Source organism: Zingiber officinale, chromosome 7B (assembly GCF_018446385.1).
Source record: "Zingiber officinale cultivar Zhangliang chromosome 7B, Zo_v1.1, whole genome shotgun sequence".
In the NCBI taxonomy this organism is placed as follows: Eukaryota; Viridiplantae; Streptophyta; class Magnoliopsida; order Zingiberales; family Zingiberaceae; genus Zingiber; species Zingiber officinale.
In genome coordinates, this window is record NC_055999.1 from 101,076,522 (window position 1) to 101,094,625 (window position 18,104).

The 18,104-nt window shown below is 37.9% G+C and overlaps 1 protein-coding gene and 1 pseudogene across 1 annotated transcript; one reads left to right on the plus strand and one right to left on the minus strand.

The window, feature by feature from the left end:
- Positions 1 to 10,500: 10,500 nt before the first annotated feature.
- On the minus strand, positions 10,501 to 13,201 carry LOC122006537 (29 kDa ribonucleoprotein, chloroplastic-like). Its single transcript, XM_042562081.1, has 4 exons — positions 12,771 to 13,201; positions 12,517 to 12,618; positions 11,176 to 11,472; positions 10,501 to 10,871 (listed from the first exon to the last, which is right to left on the minus strand). The coding sequence occupies exons 1-4, from the start codon at positions 13,149 to 13,151 to the stop codon at positions 10,809 to 10,811; spliced, it is 843 nt and encodes a 280-aa protein (XP_042418015.1). The 5' UTR covers positions 13,152 to 13,201; the 3' UTR covers positions 10,501 to 10,808.
- A 327-nt stretch (positions 13,202 to 13,528) lies between these two features.
- On the plus strand, positions 13,529 to 13,632 carry LOC122007667 (annotated as a pseudogene).
- The last annotated feature ends 4,472 nt before the right edge of the window (positions 13,633 to 18,104 follow it).

Sequence of the window (18,104 nt, forward strand, 5' to 3'; positions counted from 1 at the left end):
TCACAAATTCGAAAAAACAAAACAAAAGAAACACATCTTCGAAACAAATCCGAAAATCTAGAATCTAATGGCTCTTGTGTTTGGAATTCATACAAAAGAAATACAACTAGTATGATGCGAAAATTAATTACTAATTATGCCTTCCTTTTGTAAGCAACGACCTCTTGATCTTCTACCGTATTCCTCTTCTTATCCCGGACGTTGTGTGGGCAACGATCTACCGAGATGAGAATCTACCTAAGTCACCTTCTTCTCCAAGCATGATTCGGCCACCACAAATATTCCATGAATAGATGTGGTTCGACCACCACCACCAAGCTCCAAGGGATGCTTCCTTTCTCTCCTTCTTCTCCATGCTAAAATCCGGTCATCTTCAAACTCCATGAGATTACAAGGTCCGGCCAATGAAGAAGAAAGAAAAGGAAGAAGGAAAAATAATAGGGTCGGCCACCATCAAGGAAGAAAAGAGATGAAGAAAAATAATAGAGTCGTTCACCCATGAAGGCACCTCTACCCCCTCTTTTATAATCCTTGGTCTTGGCAAATAAGAAATTTTAAATAAAAACTTCCTTAATTCTTTTGCCATGAAAAGGAAATTTTATTTAATTAAAAATAATTTTTTCTTCTCAATTTACAATGGCCGACCACTTTAAAAACAAAACAAGAAGAGTTTTAATTAATTAAAACTTCCTAATTTGTCTCCGAAAATTTATAAAAAATTTCTCCAATAATTTTCCCTTCATGATGGATTATAAAAAGGAAATTTTATAAATTAAAAATTTTCTTTTGAACATGTGGATAAAAAGAAGATTATCTCTAAAAATTAAAATCTCTTCCAATCTACAAATAAGGAAAGATATCAAATCTTTTCTTAATCTTTTGTAGAAACTTATAAAAGAGAATATTTAATTTTTAAACTCTCTTTTAAATCATGAACATGGTTAAAAAGGAAAGTTTTCTTAAAATTAAAATCCACCTTTTAATCTACAAATAAGGAAAGATTTCAAATCTTTTTTTAATCTTTTGTAGAAAGTTACAAAAGGAAAGATTTAAATTTTAAACTCTCTTTTAAAACCATGATATCCACATAAGAAATAATTTTAATAAAAACTCTTTTTAATATTCTAGTGGTCGGCCACCTAAGCTTGGGACCCAAGCTTTGGTCGGCCACCAACTTGGCTCATCTACTTGGTCTTAGTCGGCCCTAGCTTGAGTTCCAAGCTAGCTTGGCAGACCCCATTAGGATGGGTAAGAAGGTGGGTATGTGGTGAGTATAACTCTCTATATACAAGAGGCTACGATAGGGACCGAGAGGAGAAATTAGTTTTGGTCTCCCGATGAAATAAGCTTCCCGTGTTCGCCCCGAACACAACTTAATTCCATCAATAATAATTCATTCCACTAAAGAACTATTATTGAACTACCACACCAATTCCAAATTACATTTTGGGCTCCTTCTTATTATGAGTGTGTCAGTCTCCCTGTGTTTAAGATGTCGAATGTCCACTAATTAAATGAGTTACTGACAACTCACTTAATTAATATCTTAGTCCAAGAGTAGTACCACTCAACCTTATCGTCATATCAGACTAAGTCCACCTGCAGAGTTTAACATGACAATCCTTATGAGCTCCTCTTGGGGACATTATCAACCTAGATCACTAGGACACAGTTTCCTTCTATAATCAACAACACACACTATAAGTGATATCATTTCCCAACTTATCAGGCTTATTGATTTATCGAACTAAATCTCACTCATTGATAAATTAAAGAAATAAATATCAAATATATGTGCTTGTTATTATATTAGGATTAAGAGCACACACTTCCATAATAACTAAGGTCTTTATTCCTTTATAAAGTCATTATAAAAAGAAATGACCTCTAATGGTCCTACTCAGTACACTCTAAGTGTACTAGTGTAATTATATAGTTAAGATAAACTAATATCTAATTACACTACGACCTTCCAATGGTTTATTCCTTTCCATCTTGGTCGTGAGCTACTGTTTATAATTTATAAGGTGCTGATAACATGATCCTCTGTGTGTGACACCACACACCATGTTATCTACAATATAAATTAATTGAACAACTACATTTATCATAAATGTAAACATTTGACCAATGTGATTCTTATTTCTAGATAAATGTTTATACCAAAAGCTAGACTTTTAGTATACACTCTAACATGATTTACATGAATCCTAGTAGGTCTTGATTCTTGATTTATTACACTTTCGGGTTCAAGTGGCAAAGTTTCATTTTTCTCACAATCACTCTGTTGATTTTCTCCCCCTTGATCATTTTCTTTGTTTAGTGTTAATTTCTCTAACTCAAATTGTAATTCTTCATCGGTTGCTCTTATAGGATTCAAAGAAGGATTCTCTTCAAATACAACATTTAATGATTCTTCAACTATTTTAGATCTTTTGTTGTAAATTCGATACGTCTTGCTATGACTTGAGTAACCTACAAGAATGCCCTCATCCGCCTTAGCGGAGAACTTTCCCAAATGATCTTTGGTGTTTAGAATATAGACCTTACATCCAAACACTCTAAGATGCTTAATTGTAGGTGGTTTACCAAACCACAACTCATGAGGTGTTTTTCCTAGAAACCTATGTATTAATGTTCGATTTTGCATATAACATGCCGCATTAATTGCTTCGGCCCATAGGAAACTATGAAGTGAATATTCATTTAACATGCTCCGAGCGGCCTCTTGCAAAATCCTATTTTCCCTCTCAACAACTCCATTTTGTTGAAGAGTCATAGGGGTGGAAAATTCATGTTTATAACCTTTTTCCATATAAAAACTTGTGAATCTATCATTTTCAAATTCACCTCCATGATCACTTCTTATCTTGTTTATCTTATGATTCTTTTCATTTTCTACTCTATTACAAAAAACAATCAAGGTATCTAGAGTTTGATCCTTATGTTTCAAGAAAAACACTCATATATATCTAGTGTAATCATCCACAATCACAAAGCAATATCTACTACCATTTAAAGAAATATATCTACTACTATCAAATAAATCCATGTGAATGAGCTCCAAAGCACTTGAGCTACTTACAATGTTTTTACCTTTATGAGTAGCTTTAGTTTGCTTACCCATTTGACATGCATCACACATTTTGTCTTTTTGAAACTTCAACTTTGGCAATCCTTGCACCAACTCCTTCTTTGAAAGTCTTTTGATATTCCTCATGTTGGTGTGAGCAAGTCTCCGGTGCTAAAGCCAAGTCTCCTCTTTAGACATGAGACACTTAGCAAACACATTAGTAGCACCAAATAGTTCAACTTGATAAATATTTTCTCTTCTATGGCCTATGAGAATATTGGTGTTTAGTTCACTATGCTTGATTAGGCATTGAGATGAATTGAACTCAACTCCATAACCCGAATCACATAGTTGACTAATACTTAAAAGATTAAAGACCATACCTTTCATTAATAACACATTTTTTATCACGATTTTTTTAGAAATTCTAATATCTCCTATTCCTATAACTTTTAATCCACCACTATTATCAAAAGAAACGATATCTTTACTTTTGTGTCTAAATGATGAAAATTTTGAAGAGTTCCCCCGTCATATGCTTAGAGCATTCACTATCTACGAACAATGTTGTTGGATGCTCCCCCTTGGCGCATGCCTGTTTAAACACGATGGACCAAATATTTTGGCACCCAAACTTTGGGTCCAGTAGCATCAATAACAAATTGCTTGGGTACCCAAGCTTGAACAAACTTAGCCCTTGAAGCATGATTTCGACTAATTAGAGACATGAATTTAACTTCCTTATGTTGTGATTTAAAACCTAATCCCGCTTTGTTGTACACACCCCTTTGAGCTCCTAAAATCATGTTTAAATATTTTGAGTTTGAAGTAAATTTTTCTAGCGCACCTCTAAGATTATCGACTTGTAATCTCAAAGATGCATTTTCCTTTTTAAGATCATCAAAATCATTTTTGTCATTTTCATGAAGCATGCAAATTTCACATGACACAATTTCATCCTTAAGTGATTTCAATTCATTTTCCAATTTTTTAACCTTCCCTTTTGATTTAGCTAGTGCATTGGTTAAGCATGCAATGGTGGCATACATCTTATCAAGCTTGGGAGAAATTACCTCATTATCACTAGATGATGACTCACTTGAAGACTCCACATCCTCCCCATGACTATCTTCATCTTCACTCTCTTCAACATGGCTCAAGGTCATGAGAGCCATGTGCTTTGAGCCCTTCCTTTCATCTTCTTCCGATGAGCTTAACGATGAGTCGTCCCATGTGGCTTTCAAAGCCTTCTTCTTTTTCTTGATCTTTTCCTCTTGCTTCTTCAACTTTGGACACTCCGTTTTATAGTGCCCCTTTTTCTTACATTCATAGCAAATTACATCATCTTAGTCTTAGAATCCACAAGAGATTTATCTTTTCTCTTTTCGTCATTGAAAATCTTCTTGACATCCTTCTTGTCAAACTTCCTTGAATGTCTCATTATTCTTCGAACAAAGTTTGTACATTCACTTGATGATAGCTCTTCATCACTATCAATATAACTATCTTGCTCAGATTCTGAAGATGACTCCTTCTTCTTTTCCTTGTGCTTCTTTTTGCTCTTTTCACCTGCAACCAAGACTATACCTTTCTCTTTGTGGCTTGTGTTAGCTTGCTCATGCAATTCAAGTTCACAAAATAATTCATCCAATTTTACTATTGACAAATCCCTTGAAACCTTATAGGCATCCACCATGGATGACCATAATGAATTTCTTGGGAAAGATTTTAAGGCATACCTTATGAGATCCCGGTTCTCCACACTCTCTCCAACTGAATGGAGACCATTTAAGAATTCCTTGAATCTCCCATGTAGTGAGCTTACCGTTTCTCCATCCTTCATTGAGAAATTCTGAACTTGATTTATTAAGAGATATCTTTTTGCAATTCTTGAATCCTTGGTGCCTTCATTTAACTCAATGAACTTATCTCATAAATTCTTGGCACTCTTGAAAGGTCCAACCTTGTTGAGTTGTTCCGAACTCAACCCACACTGGAGAGTCACGATTGCCTTAGCATTTGCTTAGGCCTTCATTTTTTGTTCAGCGGTCCACCTTAATGATTCAAGCATCTTTCCATTTTCGGTTGGCGTCGTGAATCCCTCCGTGATTGAGAACCACATGTCAATTTCGATCATGAGATAATGCTCCATGCGACTCTTCCAATAAGTGAAGTTGCTGCCTTCATAGAACGGTGGTTATGAAGTACTATATCCCTCCTTCAATGACATCTTGTAACTCTTAACTTGTGCTTTCTTGGCGGTGAATCCTTAAAAGCAAACTGTGCTCTGATACCACTTGTTAGGATCGGTTGAGCTAGGGGGGGGTAAATGACTCACTTCATTTTGTTGATCGACTTGATTTTGCGCAGCGGAAACTAGGAATCAACGCTAACTCTTATATTTACTTGGTATCCACCTCCTCAAGGAGGTGACTAGTCCAAGGATCCACACCACCGTCACCCTTCCACTATCAAACTTCTCCTTCTCGGAATAACACCGAAGGTGGAGAAACCTTACAAAACTTACAACTCTCCCTCTCCAAGGTAAAAAGATCACACCCACTACAATGAAGAAGAAAAGAGGGATTACTAACTTGAAGTCCTTCTTCCTTGCAACGTGAGACTTGAAAACGTGGTGAGATGGAGAGCTTGAGCTTCAAACCCTTGAGAGGTCTTGAGAACTTTAGAGATTGATCACACAAAGGCAATAGAACAGTGTATTTTTCTCGGATGATGTTGTTCCTCTTTCTTCTAGATTTTTAAACGTCGTGAAAACTAGCCATTTCTCATATAGACGTCGCCGTGAATCGATTGGGTTTATATTTCAATCAATTCACAAGTATCCGTTGGAAGCCATTGCGTCAAGATCAACGGTGTAGATTAGTTCGTTTAATCTTCAATCGATTGAGGCAGTGCTTGAATCGATTTAGACACACGTTTGTGGAATTGCAGAATCGCAATGCTTTGTGAATCGATCGGCTGATCGATTGAGTAACTTCAATCGATCGGCTGATCGATTCAGGAGGATTCTGTGCTTCGCACAGAAGCTTCCTGAATCGATCGCCCGATCGATTGGTTTACACCAATCGATCGGTTGATCGATCCAGAAGTATTCTGTGCTTCACGCAGAAACTTCCCAATCGATCGACCGATCGATTGGTTTCCTTCAAATTAATCGGCTGATCGATTCAGAGGCATTCTGCCTCACAACCGTGTCTAAATCGATTTACCAATCGATTTCTGATAGGTGAGTCAACACGCACCCAACCTTCTAACCGCAGGAACTTTTCTTGCCAAGAATCTGGTCCTCGACCTTTTTGGAATTCTCTTGCCTTGCATCCGATCTTCTAACCTGCAAGGACTTTTTCTACCAAGAATCCAGTCCTCGACTTTCTTGGACTTCTCTTGCCTTACATCCGGTCTTCCGACCTGCAAGGACTTCTCCTGCAAACTCACAATGCATGTTAGATCCAACGTATTAACCTAAACTTAGACAATTGTCAACGCATTAAAACTTCCAGGGCATGATTGCACCAACACATCTTATCAAAGAAAACTAGGCCCACTCGGGCTTGGAAGAGAAAAGTCCCCGGCTCGGATAATTTGGGATAATAGAAATAGTGAAAGAGTCAAAAAGTAAGGGGAATGTCTTGCAGGCGCAACAAAATGATGACCCCGCACAGCAGTTGAAAGAAGTTCGACACTAGTTGATGGAGAAAAATACGAAAATATTTACAAATGACAGAGAAGAAAGGGTGGATCGGGAACCGCATACTGGCGGTAAATTGGTCCCTAAAGAAGCATACAAAATCCGAAGGTGACTCGTTCGGGCGGTCAAAGGCCAAAGGAAGACCGATTTAATAATCGAAAGGAATTTCAAAGGTAGCTCTCAAACTCTCAGCATCGTCTCTGTCGAACCTGGACTCGATGGACATGTACCAGAGCCTAAGGACAGAGATGGGAGGTTGAGAGGAGCTTGCCATCGGAAATCAACGTCGACAAGAAACAATGAAGTTGTTTAATTGAAAGAAAGGACGCTAATAACAATGAACAGATCCGGTTAAATAGTACAGAAAGCTTACTAGAGAGATCACTACGAGCGTCGAGAAGAAAGAAGAACGCAGTGTCGCTGGAAAGCTCGAAGACGAGGACGCAAAATGAGGAAGGTGATGACGCACGCGAGGTTTATAAACTTCGCGGTCGATTAACCTCAGTCGTCATATCTAAAGCTACAGAAACCTAGAAGCAGATCCCATCGTTGATTTTGAAAAGGTGCACGTCTCGTTGCGAGAGAATATTCGCCTGTCACATCGAGCGTGCGGCGATAGTGAGGGACACGTGTCCTTCAGTTATCGGATAACATTTAATGAGTTTAATTAAAAAGATATGACCGCGTACTCGACCATAACTATTAGGGATTTACATAGTCTTCAAGAAATTTGGATGATGTCAACTAAGACCGAGCTCGCTTGAGAACGCGTAAGGAAAAGGAAAACATCAGCCAAGTGTTGCTGCACATCATCCCGAACGACGCACATAATGGGTCATAGGGCTAAACTCGGCAACAGCAAAATGAAGCTGAGCGGCATTCGCTTGTGGGCATATCAGTGATTTTAGACCAAGCACAATTCGATCAGACACTGTAACATCTGGGTCGAACGAGCCTCGAGTCATCGAAGACACATCTTGTCCATTCAGTTTGAGTTGCAACCTCCTTTGACTAAACTTGAAGGGGAAGCTTGTGATGCGACGATAAGGAGGAGCCTACTTGGCCAGAGTCAATTGTCACGGTGTAGGTCAAAGTCAAGGCGGTCAATGCCAGAACTTAAGCAAGGCTCGGCTGCACCCGAGCGGGAAGCGGTTCATTGGCTGATTGGAGGGATCATTGGCCAGTCGACCATCTGAGTAAACCAGTGTCTGGTCAATCCGGTCGACAGGAGAGCAAACTGAGTGGGCCATGAGCCCGAACCGAGTGGACCACCTGTTCGACTGAAGGTATGGCGTTGGCATAGTACATATAATGATCCGGTAAAATAATAAAAGAGGAAAAGACAGATAATTAATAAGAGAAAGAGAACACTCTATTTATCATTAAATGAAAAGAAGTCAAGATAAAGATGTCTTTGATCGGTAATTAATATCATTAAATAGGAAAAGACAGAGGGTCACTGAGAAAGGTATAAAAGAATATGCCAGGTATGAAGAAAAATAAGAGATTCATCTTTGTCCCTAGTACTCTCACTGTTTTCTTCTCCTGCTTCTAATTTGAGCGTCGGAGAGTCAATTGTTGGTGCAACATCCCTCAGGTCAAGGTTGACATGGTTGACCAAGCTGAGTCTTAGTTTGAGTTTAGATGTTTGACAATAAGAATTTGATTGAGGAAGAGTCAAGTAGGTCAAGGTTGACCGGATACTTGACTGGGAAGTCCTAACTGGGATGTTAGGAAGAATGGAAGTCCTGGTGAGTGAAGTCAGGCAGAAGGAAAGTCCTAGTGAGTGAAGCTATGCAGATTGAAAACCCTAGTGAGTGAAGCTAGGTGAAAGTCCTGGTGAGTGAAGCCAGGTGAAAGCCCTAGTGAGTGAAGCTAGGCAGATGGAAAACCTTAGTGAGTGAAGCTAGGTGAAAGTCCTGGTGAGTGAAGCCAGGCAAGGGAAAATCCAGATGGATCAAGGATGATCGGACATCTGGTGTTGGGAAGTCCAAGTAGGTCAAAGGATTGACTGGATACTTGGCACGAGGAAATACAGATAGGTCAAAGGGATTGACCAGACACTTGGTGGGAAGTCCTAGCAGGTCAAAGGAGTGACCAGATGCTAGGCATGATGTACCAACAGGTCAAGGTTGACCGGGTGTTGGTTTGGTAGGCTTGGGACTTGGTTTTGGGCAAAAACCAAGTACTAGATCGATCAGTGGATCGATCCAGGAGCTGGATCGATCAGTGGATTGATCCAAGCCTTTCCTAGCGAACAGAGAGCCTCTGGATCGATCCGTGGATCGATCCAGATGTCCCAATCGATCAGTGGATCGATTGGGACGCAGCTGCTTCGCGCGATAAGCGTTGGATCGATCCAGGCGTTTTTCCCAGAGCACAGAGGCGCTCTGGATCGATCCGTGGATCGATTCAAAGCCTCTCCGATCGATTGGGAATAATCGAATCGATCGGGATCCGACCGTTGGCGTCGATAAAGGCCGCAGGCGCACGATTCCTTCGGCATCTCTTCACCGATTCACTCCAGATCTCTCGCCAGCTCCTCCACAGCACTCACAAAGCTCAGATCGCCAGTTCTTGAAGGATCTTGGAAGTTCTCCAAGTCAAGAGGTGGATCAAAGCCAAGAAGAGAAGCTAGGGTTAGGGTTTATACTCATTGTTAGCTTGTAAGTTTGTATTTCTTATATCCTTTCCCTCTCTTCTTGTATTGAGTCTTGTAGGGCTTCTCCGCCCTTGGTAGTTACCATAAAGGAGAGTTTTATTAGTGGAGGGTGTGTGTTGGTGTGGATCCTTAGATTAGTCACCTCTTGTGAGGTGGATACCAAGTAAACCAACCGTGTTAGCGTTGTGTGATTGTTTCCTTGTATTTCTGCTGCACATCCTTGAAGAAACAAGCAACGCCAAGCAACGTCGAGCACCGAGCGAACGCGACGAGCTATTCACCCCCTCCCCCTCCCCCTCCCCCTCCCCTCCTCTAGCTACTTTTGGTCCTAACATCAATGCCAAAAATCTTTTTCCTAGTTTGATTTTATTTTACAAATATAAATGAGGTCTTCATTTAATCAACAAGACTACCACATCTCCGCCTTTTCAACTTCATCCTTCAAAAGGATCATATAGATATATAAGTCAGATCACTTATTATATTTTCGAAATACCCTCTCCTCTGTAACTTCATCAGTAGATCCGAAATACCTTCCCTCTTGCTCTGTAAGTTCCTCTGTTTAAGTCATTTAAAAATTTTAAAAATAAATTTAAAATTTTAATATTTTTTAAACTAAGAGAGTACTAAAAATCTATTAATTAGTAAATATTATTATCCTAAATCTTATAATTAATTTATGATAAATTTTATAAAACCTTTATATTGAGAAAGTTTTCGAGAGTTATTAATTTGTTACGAAACTGACTCATGGATCATACCATTCAAAATTTTAAAAATTTAATACTTTTCAAATCAAGAGAGTTCTCACTATAATATTGATTAATGGGTATCATTATCCCTTTTAATAAGTTTGTATTGATTAATGGGTATCATTATCCCTTTTAATAAGTTTGTATTGATTAATGGGTATCATCATCCCTTTTAATAAACTTATGATAAATTTAAAATTCAATTTTCTCAATTTATACTATCAAATTCAAATCCTAAAACATAAATACATTAAAAAATTTCCAAAAACACATTTGAAATAATCTGATGTATATTTTGAAAATATGATAGGTAATTTGGATATTATAAAAATTGAATAAGTGTAATACCGAAACTTACTTAAGCAGTAAAATGCCAAAGAAGTAAGGAAGCTACAAGGAGATTTGGAAGCCAAATTTAGGCCTAGTTTCAAGTTTCACTTTTCTGCTTTTCTGAATGATAAGCATGCGAAATGACCAAAAAACAAGCTACTCTTTGGCGAAGCTTCCAAATGAAATTAACAAGCAATGCACCGTTCATCACTGCACGCCACAGGCCACAGAGTTGAAGCTATAAGCAACGAAATGAAACAGTTTCACCACATCGAAACAAAATCAAAACTCGCGGCTTGGCCTTGGTTCGGCCACTGTAACTCGAATAGATCTTCCATCCAGGTCCTGCACAGAAAAATGAAGACAAGTCTTAATCTGGTGGATTTAGTAGTCCAAACCAGTAGCTGAACAAGTTCAAGTGCACAAAAGTCCTTCGTGATAAGAATGTCTAATCAGTTATGGAGCACTAATACTGACATTCTACTTGTAAAATTCCTTAAGATTCAAAGGCAACAGAAGGATCTGTACATTCCTTAGACCATGATATATGAATCACTTGTGTGTAAAACAAAGTACAAATCATCCTCAAATTAGAATTAAGTAGACGGTCTATCAGGTTACTTGTAAAATAGAAGGTGGAGTGACTTACAGCTCCGTTAAGTGTTGTTATAGCATTATCAACCTCCTCCGCGGAGCTGTAAGTAACAAAGCCGAAGCCTCTTGATCTGCCACTTTCTCTATCATAAATGACTCTGGCCTCTAAGACCTTCCCTTGTCCGCTGAAAAGAGTTTCAAGAGCAAAATTATCAACACCCCATGAAAGATTGCCTACATATACTCTGTTTGCAGCTTCAGGGTTTGCTCTAGCTCGGAATCCTTTAGATGGGAATTCATCTCTTCGAGGAGGTGGTCCTGAGTTCACCCTCAATGACCTCCCTTCAAGTGTCTGTTAGATTACAGAAATTACAAGTAGTTACTGAACTTTTTCGTTCCAACTCTTGCAAGCAGGCAAAAGCAAAAGACAATTTCCATGAGGGATGAAAAGACCATAAGAACCATTAATTCGATCACATAAAAAAGAGAAGTAATAAAGTGACAATATATGCAATACTTGCTACTTTTTAGGGAATTAAGCTTGCTTGACAAACACAAAGACAGTGAAAAATTCACGCAAACATAACTTAAGTTGGAACACCAATATCTAAGTAGGAAGGAGAGAAAAGAAATGATTTTGCACATTTTTCATCTAACAATATAGTGAAGGGCAAGTGTTTGACAAGCTAGATGGTGAAAGACCAACTTATCCATTATATCACTGAGACTGACAAGTGGTTTCTGCATCAGTAGTTTACTGTAGGGAAGATTGGCAATTTTAAGAACGAAAAGGAGAAAATAATAATGAAGAAAAGTATACCTTTGCCTACAAACTTAGACTGCAAGTGAAAAACCAGTACAGAAACATCATTAATAGACTACCATACCTAAATTAAACAATGACAATGACGACGCAAACAAAACATTCTCGATTAAATGGGTATTCTGAATTCTAGAATCCGCCAAAGTTTGTCAGTTGTTTTTCAGATTGCTTCATGCAACCATATGACACACTTTATCTCATCATGTTCATTCAATTTAGGTATTCGCAATGCCCACACTATTGTATTAAGAAATAAGAATGAGAACCCACTAACTAGCTACAAAAACAAATCATCATATCTCCAAGGTAACTCTGATTTAAGTAACTCAATTCTTCCATAGATTAGCATGCTAACTACATATGGATCATATGGCTGTTGCATTAACTATTTTCGGTTACAAACTTAAGGAAGTAACTCGCTAAGTTGCACAATCTCTAGGACACTGCTTCAGCCAAATGAAGGCACCACCTGTTTTACTTCAAACATCACATTTATGATCTCTATTCAGAAGAACTTCAAACATTGGGAACTTTACACATGGTGTCATCGTGAAGTTTACTAAAGCCACTTACATAACCATTGAATTGTTGAGCAGCTATTTCAACCTCCTCGATGGTAGACATGGTCACGAACCCAAATCCTCTGCTCTTTCCAGATATCTTGTCATATATAACCTGCAAATTAACGAAACAAATTGCCGACTATTAAAGCAGGTCCATGCCTATTAAACGTTATCAGAAACTCTATTTAAACACCACCAGATTTTAGAAGAGTTTAACTAAAAACCTAGCAAGCTGAGTCGGTCAAAATAAAGCCTTAAGCCTACCTCAACCATCTCAACATTTCCAGCCTGCTGAAAGAGACCAGCAAGCTGGGAACTATCGACGCTGAACGGGAGGTTCCCAACAAAGAGCTTCAAATCAGGCGAGAACCCCGCCTGCCCATCCGAAAACTCATAATCCTCTTCTTTATCCAAATCCGACGACACCGCGACCTTGGGGATGATCCCTGAGCCCAAAGTCGGCTCCTTTCTCAGAAGACGAAGCAAGGTATAAGAAGGAAAAGAGGCTATTTTGATACGGGCGACTGATATCGGTTGGGATGAGGAAAGGGGGGAGGAAACGAGAGCCAAGGTCTGAGGCTTGGTGGAGAAGATGGTGTGGACATGGCAGGAGAGGGAAGGGAGGAAGGCGGTGGCAGCCGCCATGGATTGGGGCTTGGGTGTTGATAAGGTGGGAGAGTGAGCGAGCAGGAGAGAATATAACGAATAAGAGAACATAGGTCTTGAGAGACCAAGGCCTTGAGTTGTTCGGTATTTACGATTTTGTATAATAGATATTTGTCACCACGTCATATTATTTTGATCAAAATCATTTAATAAAGTCACACATACAAAATATATATACACTTTACGTACTAAAATAATTTAAACACTTATTATTAATTTTTTATGATTATTTTTATATAATATATATATATATATATACATAGACATAATTCTCTTTAGTCTCATATCTTAGGATTAATAACACAGTAAGTAAAGAAATTTTTATAAATATCTTAGATCGATGACGTTAAAAAGTATACCCTTCGCAATCTTTTGGCTATTATTAAGTGTAGTATATGTTCTTATTAGTTTAATATCTGATATAAAAAATTAAATTAATTTTTTATGAGAAAGAGTTCGTTATAGTAACTTTTTGCTGCACTAATTTATATATATTCATACATTATATTATATATATGTAATACCTAGTAGTATATATATATATATATATATAGTTTTGATATGTCAACTCTTACACCGCATACCTCGTGAGCAACATAAATTATTTTTTTTTGTGTGTTTAATACTATAATCCGCTGGAGCAATTGGTGTACCCTTAGGTTTTGATGTTTGGACAAAGGGTTTAAGTTAGGGCGCATTTGTATTTGATATGTGCTATTGAGTGTGCATATGACGGATGCAAAGGAAAGTCCAAGTATGATCTTGACAAAGGTGAAGTCTAAGCATGAGAGTCTTCGCGGTGTAAGTCCAAACTTGAGGCTTGGTCGTATAAGTCTAAGTGTGACTTGGCAAAGAAAAATCCGACAACAAGACAAGGTTGAAGGATGCTCTTGAAGGGCAGACGTGAAGGATAAGGAATCATTTAAGCGATGCAAGGCTGATGGAAGAGGTTAAAAGACAAGATCAAGGTTGTGCGGGTAAGGACGAGAACCAGTGCATGAGTGATTATGTTGGTGCAGGTAGGCTGACAAGAGGAGGATGAATTATCTAGAAAATAAAATTAACCTTTCTCAAATTTTTAACTCTAATTAGTAGCACAATTATACTAAATTAAATCAACAACTAAAATGAAGAAGCAAAGAAATTACTTGGTTACAACCTAGGTGGTTATTAATCTAAGGCAAAAGAAAACACTAAAAGTCTCATTCTTTGAAGGTGGAGAAGTCTCTTACACTCGTTGAACACTCAGGCAGTTGCTAGAAAACGAATATCAGAGTTGTTGAATATTTCCTAGGTCCAAGGATCTTTTTATTGCCCCTAGAAACAATTATCCACAACTTGAAGGCGCCTCCAAAGAAGTTCAAGGCGCCTTCATTCGGATAGAGTTTATTTTGTCCATCGAGGATAAAACTTTATCCTTAGCTAATGGCTAGTGAAGGCGCCTTCAAAGACTAGAAGGAGTCTTTGTACCGTTCATCCAAGACGCCTTCCAGCCATGGAAGGTGACTTCCACAGGGCAACTCAGCTCAAAGTTAATTTTTTCGCGTAGGTGATTCTCCGGCTAACCGAAGTTGAGCTCACATAAACCCAACTCCAACCTTCTCTTTGAGTAGATTTCCTTCCCTACTTCTCGTCCCTCGAACGCCGCGCACATCCTTCTCGTCCACCAGTGTACTCTTTCGCAGTATCTCATCCCTCGGATGCACCGAGCATGTTAGCTCATTTTTCCATGTCATCCTTCCCACTAGCTACGTCTTTCGCTAGACTTCTTGTGTTCCTAAGCTCCTGCACACTTAGACACAAGGATCAAATACACAAGTTCTAACTTAACTTAGTTGACTACATCAAAACAACTACGGGGTACTAACAAATTGTATTCGGGGGTAAAATCCTAAGTTAGAGTTTACCAGTCGACTGGTGGTTGAGAATTAGTAAACCCGAAATAGAATTTTAGGGTTTATGGTTCTAGGATTACTAGTCAACTAGTAATCTTACCAGTGGACTGTCTAGTTGACTGGGAGTGAATAGAATGATTCTATTTGCTCATCCTATGAAGATTAGTCGACTGATCCTTATGATAAGCTAATTGGAATCGAGTTGTTAGGTTGTAATGGTCAAACTCCATAGAGGGCAGTCCACTAGTAAGTATGACAGTCGACTGGTGGCAGGAACACAGTTTAGATGTTTCCTCCCAAGCTCTATATAATGGAACTCGGATTGGTTGACTTGGGTGATAAAATTAGAGGTGGTTAACCCCTAATAGAGTTTCCAAAGCTCAGAGCAATCCAAGAGTTTTTAATTGAGTTTGTCATGAGGTTTGTCCATAGAGAAGGAGGATTGAGCTAGCCGAAATTCTATGAACTAATCCACCAACGAATTGAGAGATCGTTCACCTTACAGATAGTCGTAGAGTACGAGCATCATCTCTGAACCACGTAAACAAATGTGTTAGGGTTTATTTTCTTTCTTTGTATCTCTAAGGTTAGATTTCCTATTTGTTTGGTTGTATTTCCGCTGCGCTAACAAGTATAGAAAAGAAAACGAAGTGGGTAACTGTCTATTCACCCCCTCTAGTTGATGATCAAAGTCCCAACATAACCAACCCCTAAATCCTAAAGGTAAAATTTGATTGGCATAATTAAAAACTTAAAATTTTTTATTTGCAAAATTTGATTGTCGTCCAATGTATCATTAGAGTTTTTATTTTATTTTCTGTTTGTTTTTTTATCTCTCGTTTATGCCAATCAAATTTTATCTTTAGAGTTTAAGAGTTGAATTGTAGTATTAAGCAAAAAAAAAAGAAATGAAAAAAAATTGATATACCTCACCCCTTATGTCACACACCCTGTTAACATCTCAAGAAAAAATCATTTTGATTTTTTTATTTAATATTATAACCCAACCTTTAAACCTTAGAGGTAAAATCTGATTGACATAACTAATTGGAAAAATCTCATGGACACCATAGGCAAATTGAGGATTTTAGATTTAGGGGAGTCAGATTTAGGTTTGGGGGCAACCCAGGCTCGCCGCAAGCCAACTTGCATAGGCTCGCAACCAGCGTGGGTTAGTCTGCGATGAGCTTGGGTTGACCCGCGGATTGAGAAATACATGTAAGCTAAGTTTTATGTCAATTTATTATTTTTCTTTGTTATAATTATGAAATAAAATTAATACTTTTCATCAAACATGAATAATCATTTGTGCCCATTTATATTTATAATAGCTGTTTTTGGATACATTTGATTAATGAAACATTCCTGAAGTAAAGCGTTGAAGATATGATTATTTTTTTAATAGGCTTGTGGGTTGGCCCACATAACCCGTAATCCGTCTTGGATTGTGTTGGATTATGGAGATTTCCCAACTCGCCATGATGACGGGTTAACCTGCCCCGCCCCGCCAAATGGTTAATCCGCCATGGGACAATCCACTCCGCCATAGGTTGTCTCATCTGACAGCTCTAAAATCAACGTCAAGGGTAGTGTAATTGACTTATTGGCAACTGACAACCCAAACTTTTCCTTCGCCTTCGGGGGTTGTGCCCCTTGGTCCTATACTAGATCCATCCCTATGGGGGTCCAGCATATCATTAGAGTTTTTTTTTCATTTTATATTTATTTTTTTAGCTTCCTGTTACGCCAATCAGATTTTATCTTTAGGGTTTAAGGGTTGTGTTATGGTGTTAAAAAAAAAAAAAATTGAAAAAGAAAATTAGGTGCTCATGGAGTATGCAGCTTAAGGGTGCGACTAGGAATGTAAACGAGCCAAGCCGAGCTCGAGTTAGCTTAGGCTCGAGCTCGGCTCGACTCGAATTATACTAGCTCGACTCGAATTATTCTGGCTCGACTCGAGCCTATAAAGTTGAGCTCAAGTTAGAACTCGATATTTAATTATGGGCTCGAGCTCGCGTTCGAGTTCAATTTTTTTAATAAATAAATTAATATATTATATATTATAAAAATATATATTATTACTAGCTCGTTTAGCTCAACGAGCCACCAATACAGTAATAATTAGGCTTGAGCTCAGCTCGATTTCTAATAAAGCCAGCTCGAGCTCTGCTCAAGCTCGGTCAACTTCAAGCTCAAGTCAAGTTTCGACCAAGTCGTTTGCGAGTGGCTTACGAATAGCTTGACTTATTTGCACTCCTAGATGCGACATATCAAAACTAATATATAATGTTAATACGTTGTGTGTCAACGTTGAGTGCACCCAGTGTATTATTAGATTTTATTTTTTGTTTTTTTAGGTCTCGGTTATGCCAATTAGATTTTGTTTGTAGGGTTTAAAGGTTGAATTATAGTATTAAGTATAAAAAAATATTTCAAAATGAATTTTTATTGATGTGTTCACAGGGTGTGCAGTATAAGAGGTGTGATATATCAAAATTGTATGTATACACACACATACGAAAATGTTAGTATGCACACCCTTAGCCTCTGTTTGGACGAGATGAGAGAAGATTCATTAACGGAAGGAGAAATAAAGTATTTAGGTTCTCCTTGTTTGGGAGGGAGAGTTAATTAATATAAAATGTGTTACCTGTTTGAGATGAATGGGAAGAGAATGAATGTTAAATATATAAAGTTACAAAATTAAAGTGAATCATAAATTTACTTTAGAATAAATTAAATCAAATTAATAATAATAATATTAACACGATGATGATAATAATAATAATAGGTTAAAAATATATATACTAAATAATATTTTATATTATTATATAATTTAAAATTATTTTTTTTATATTTTAATAGAATACTTTGATTAGGCTTTAAGAAAGCATATAAGTTAGGAATTGCTGGAAATAATTAGCTAAAATTTTAATTAAAAACCTAATTTCAATCGATGCGCCCTGCTCTCCTCTCTCCTCACCTGTGCAAGACACTCGTCGCCGTTGCTCATTGCTCCCCTCTTCCCATCGATCAG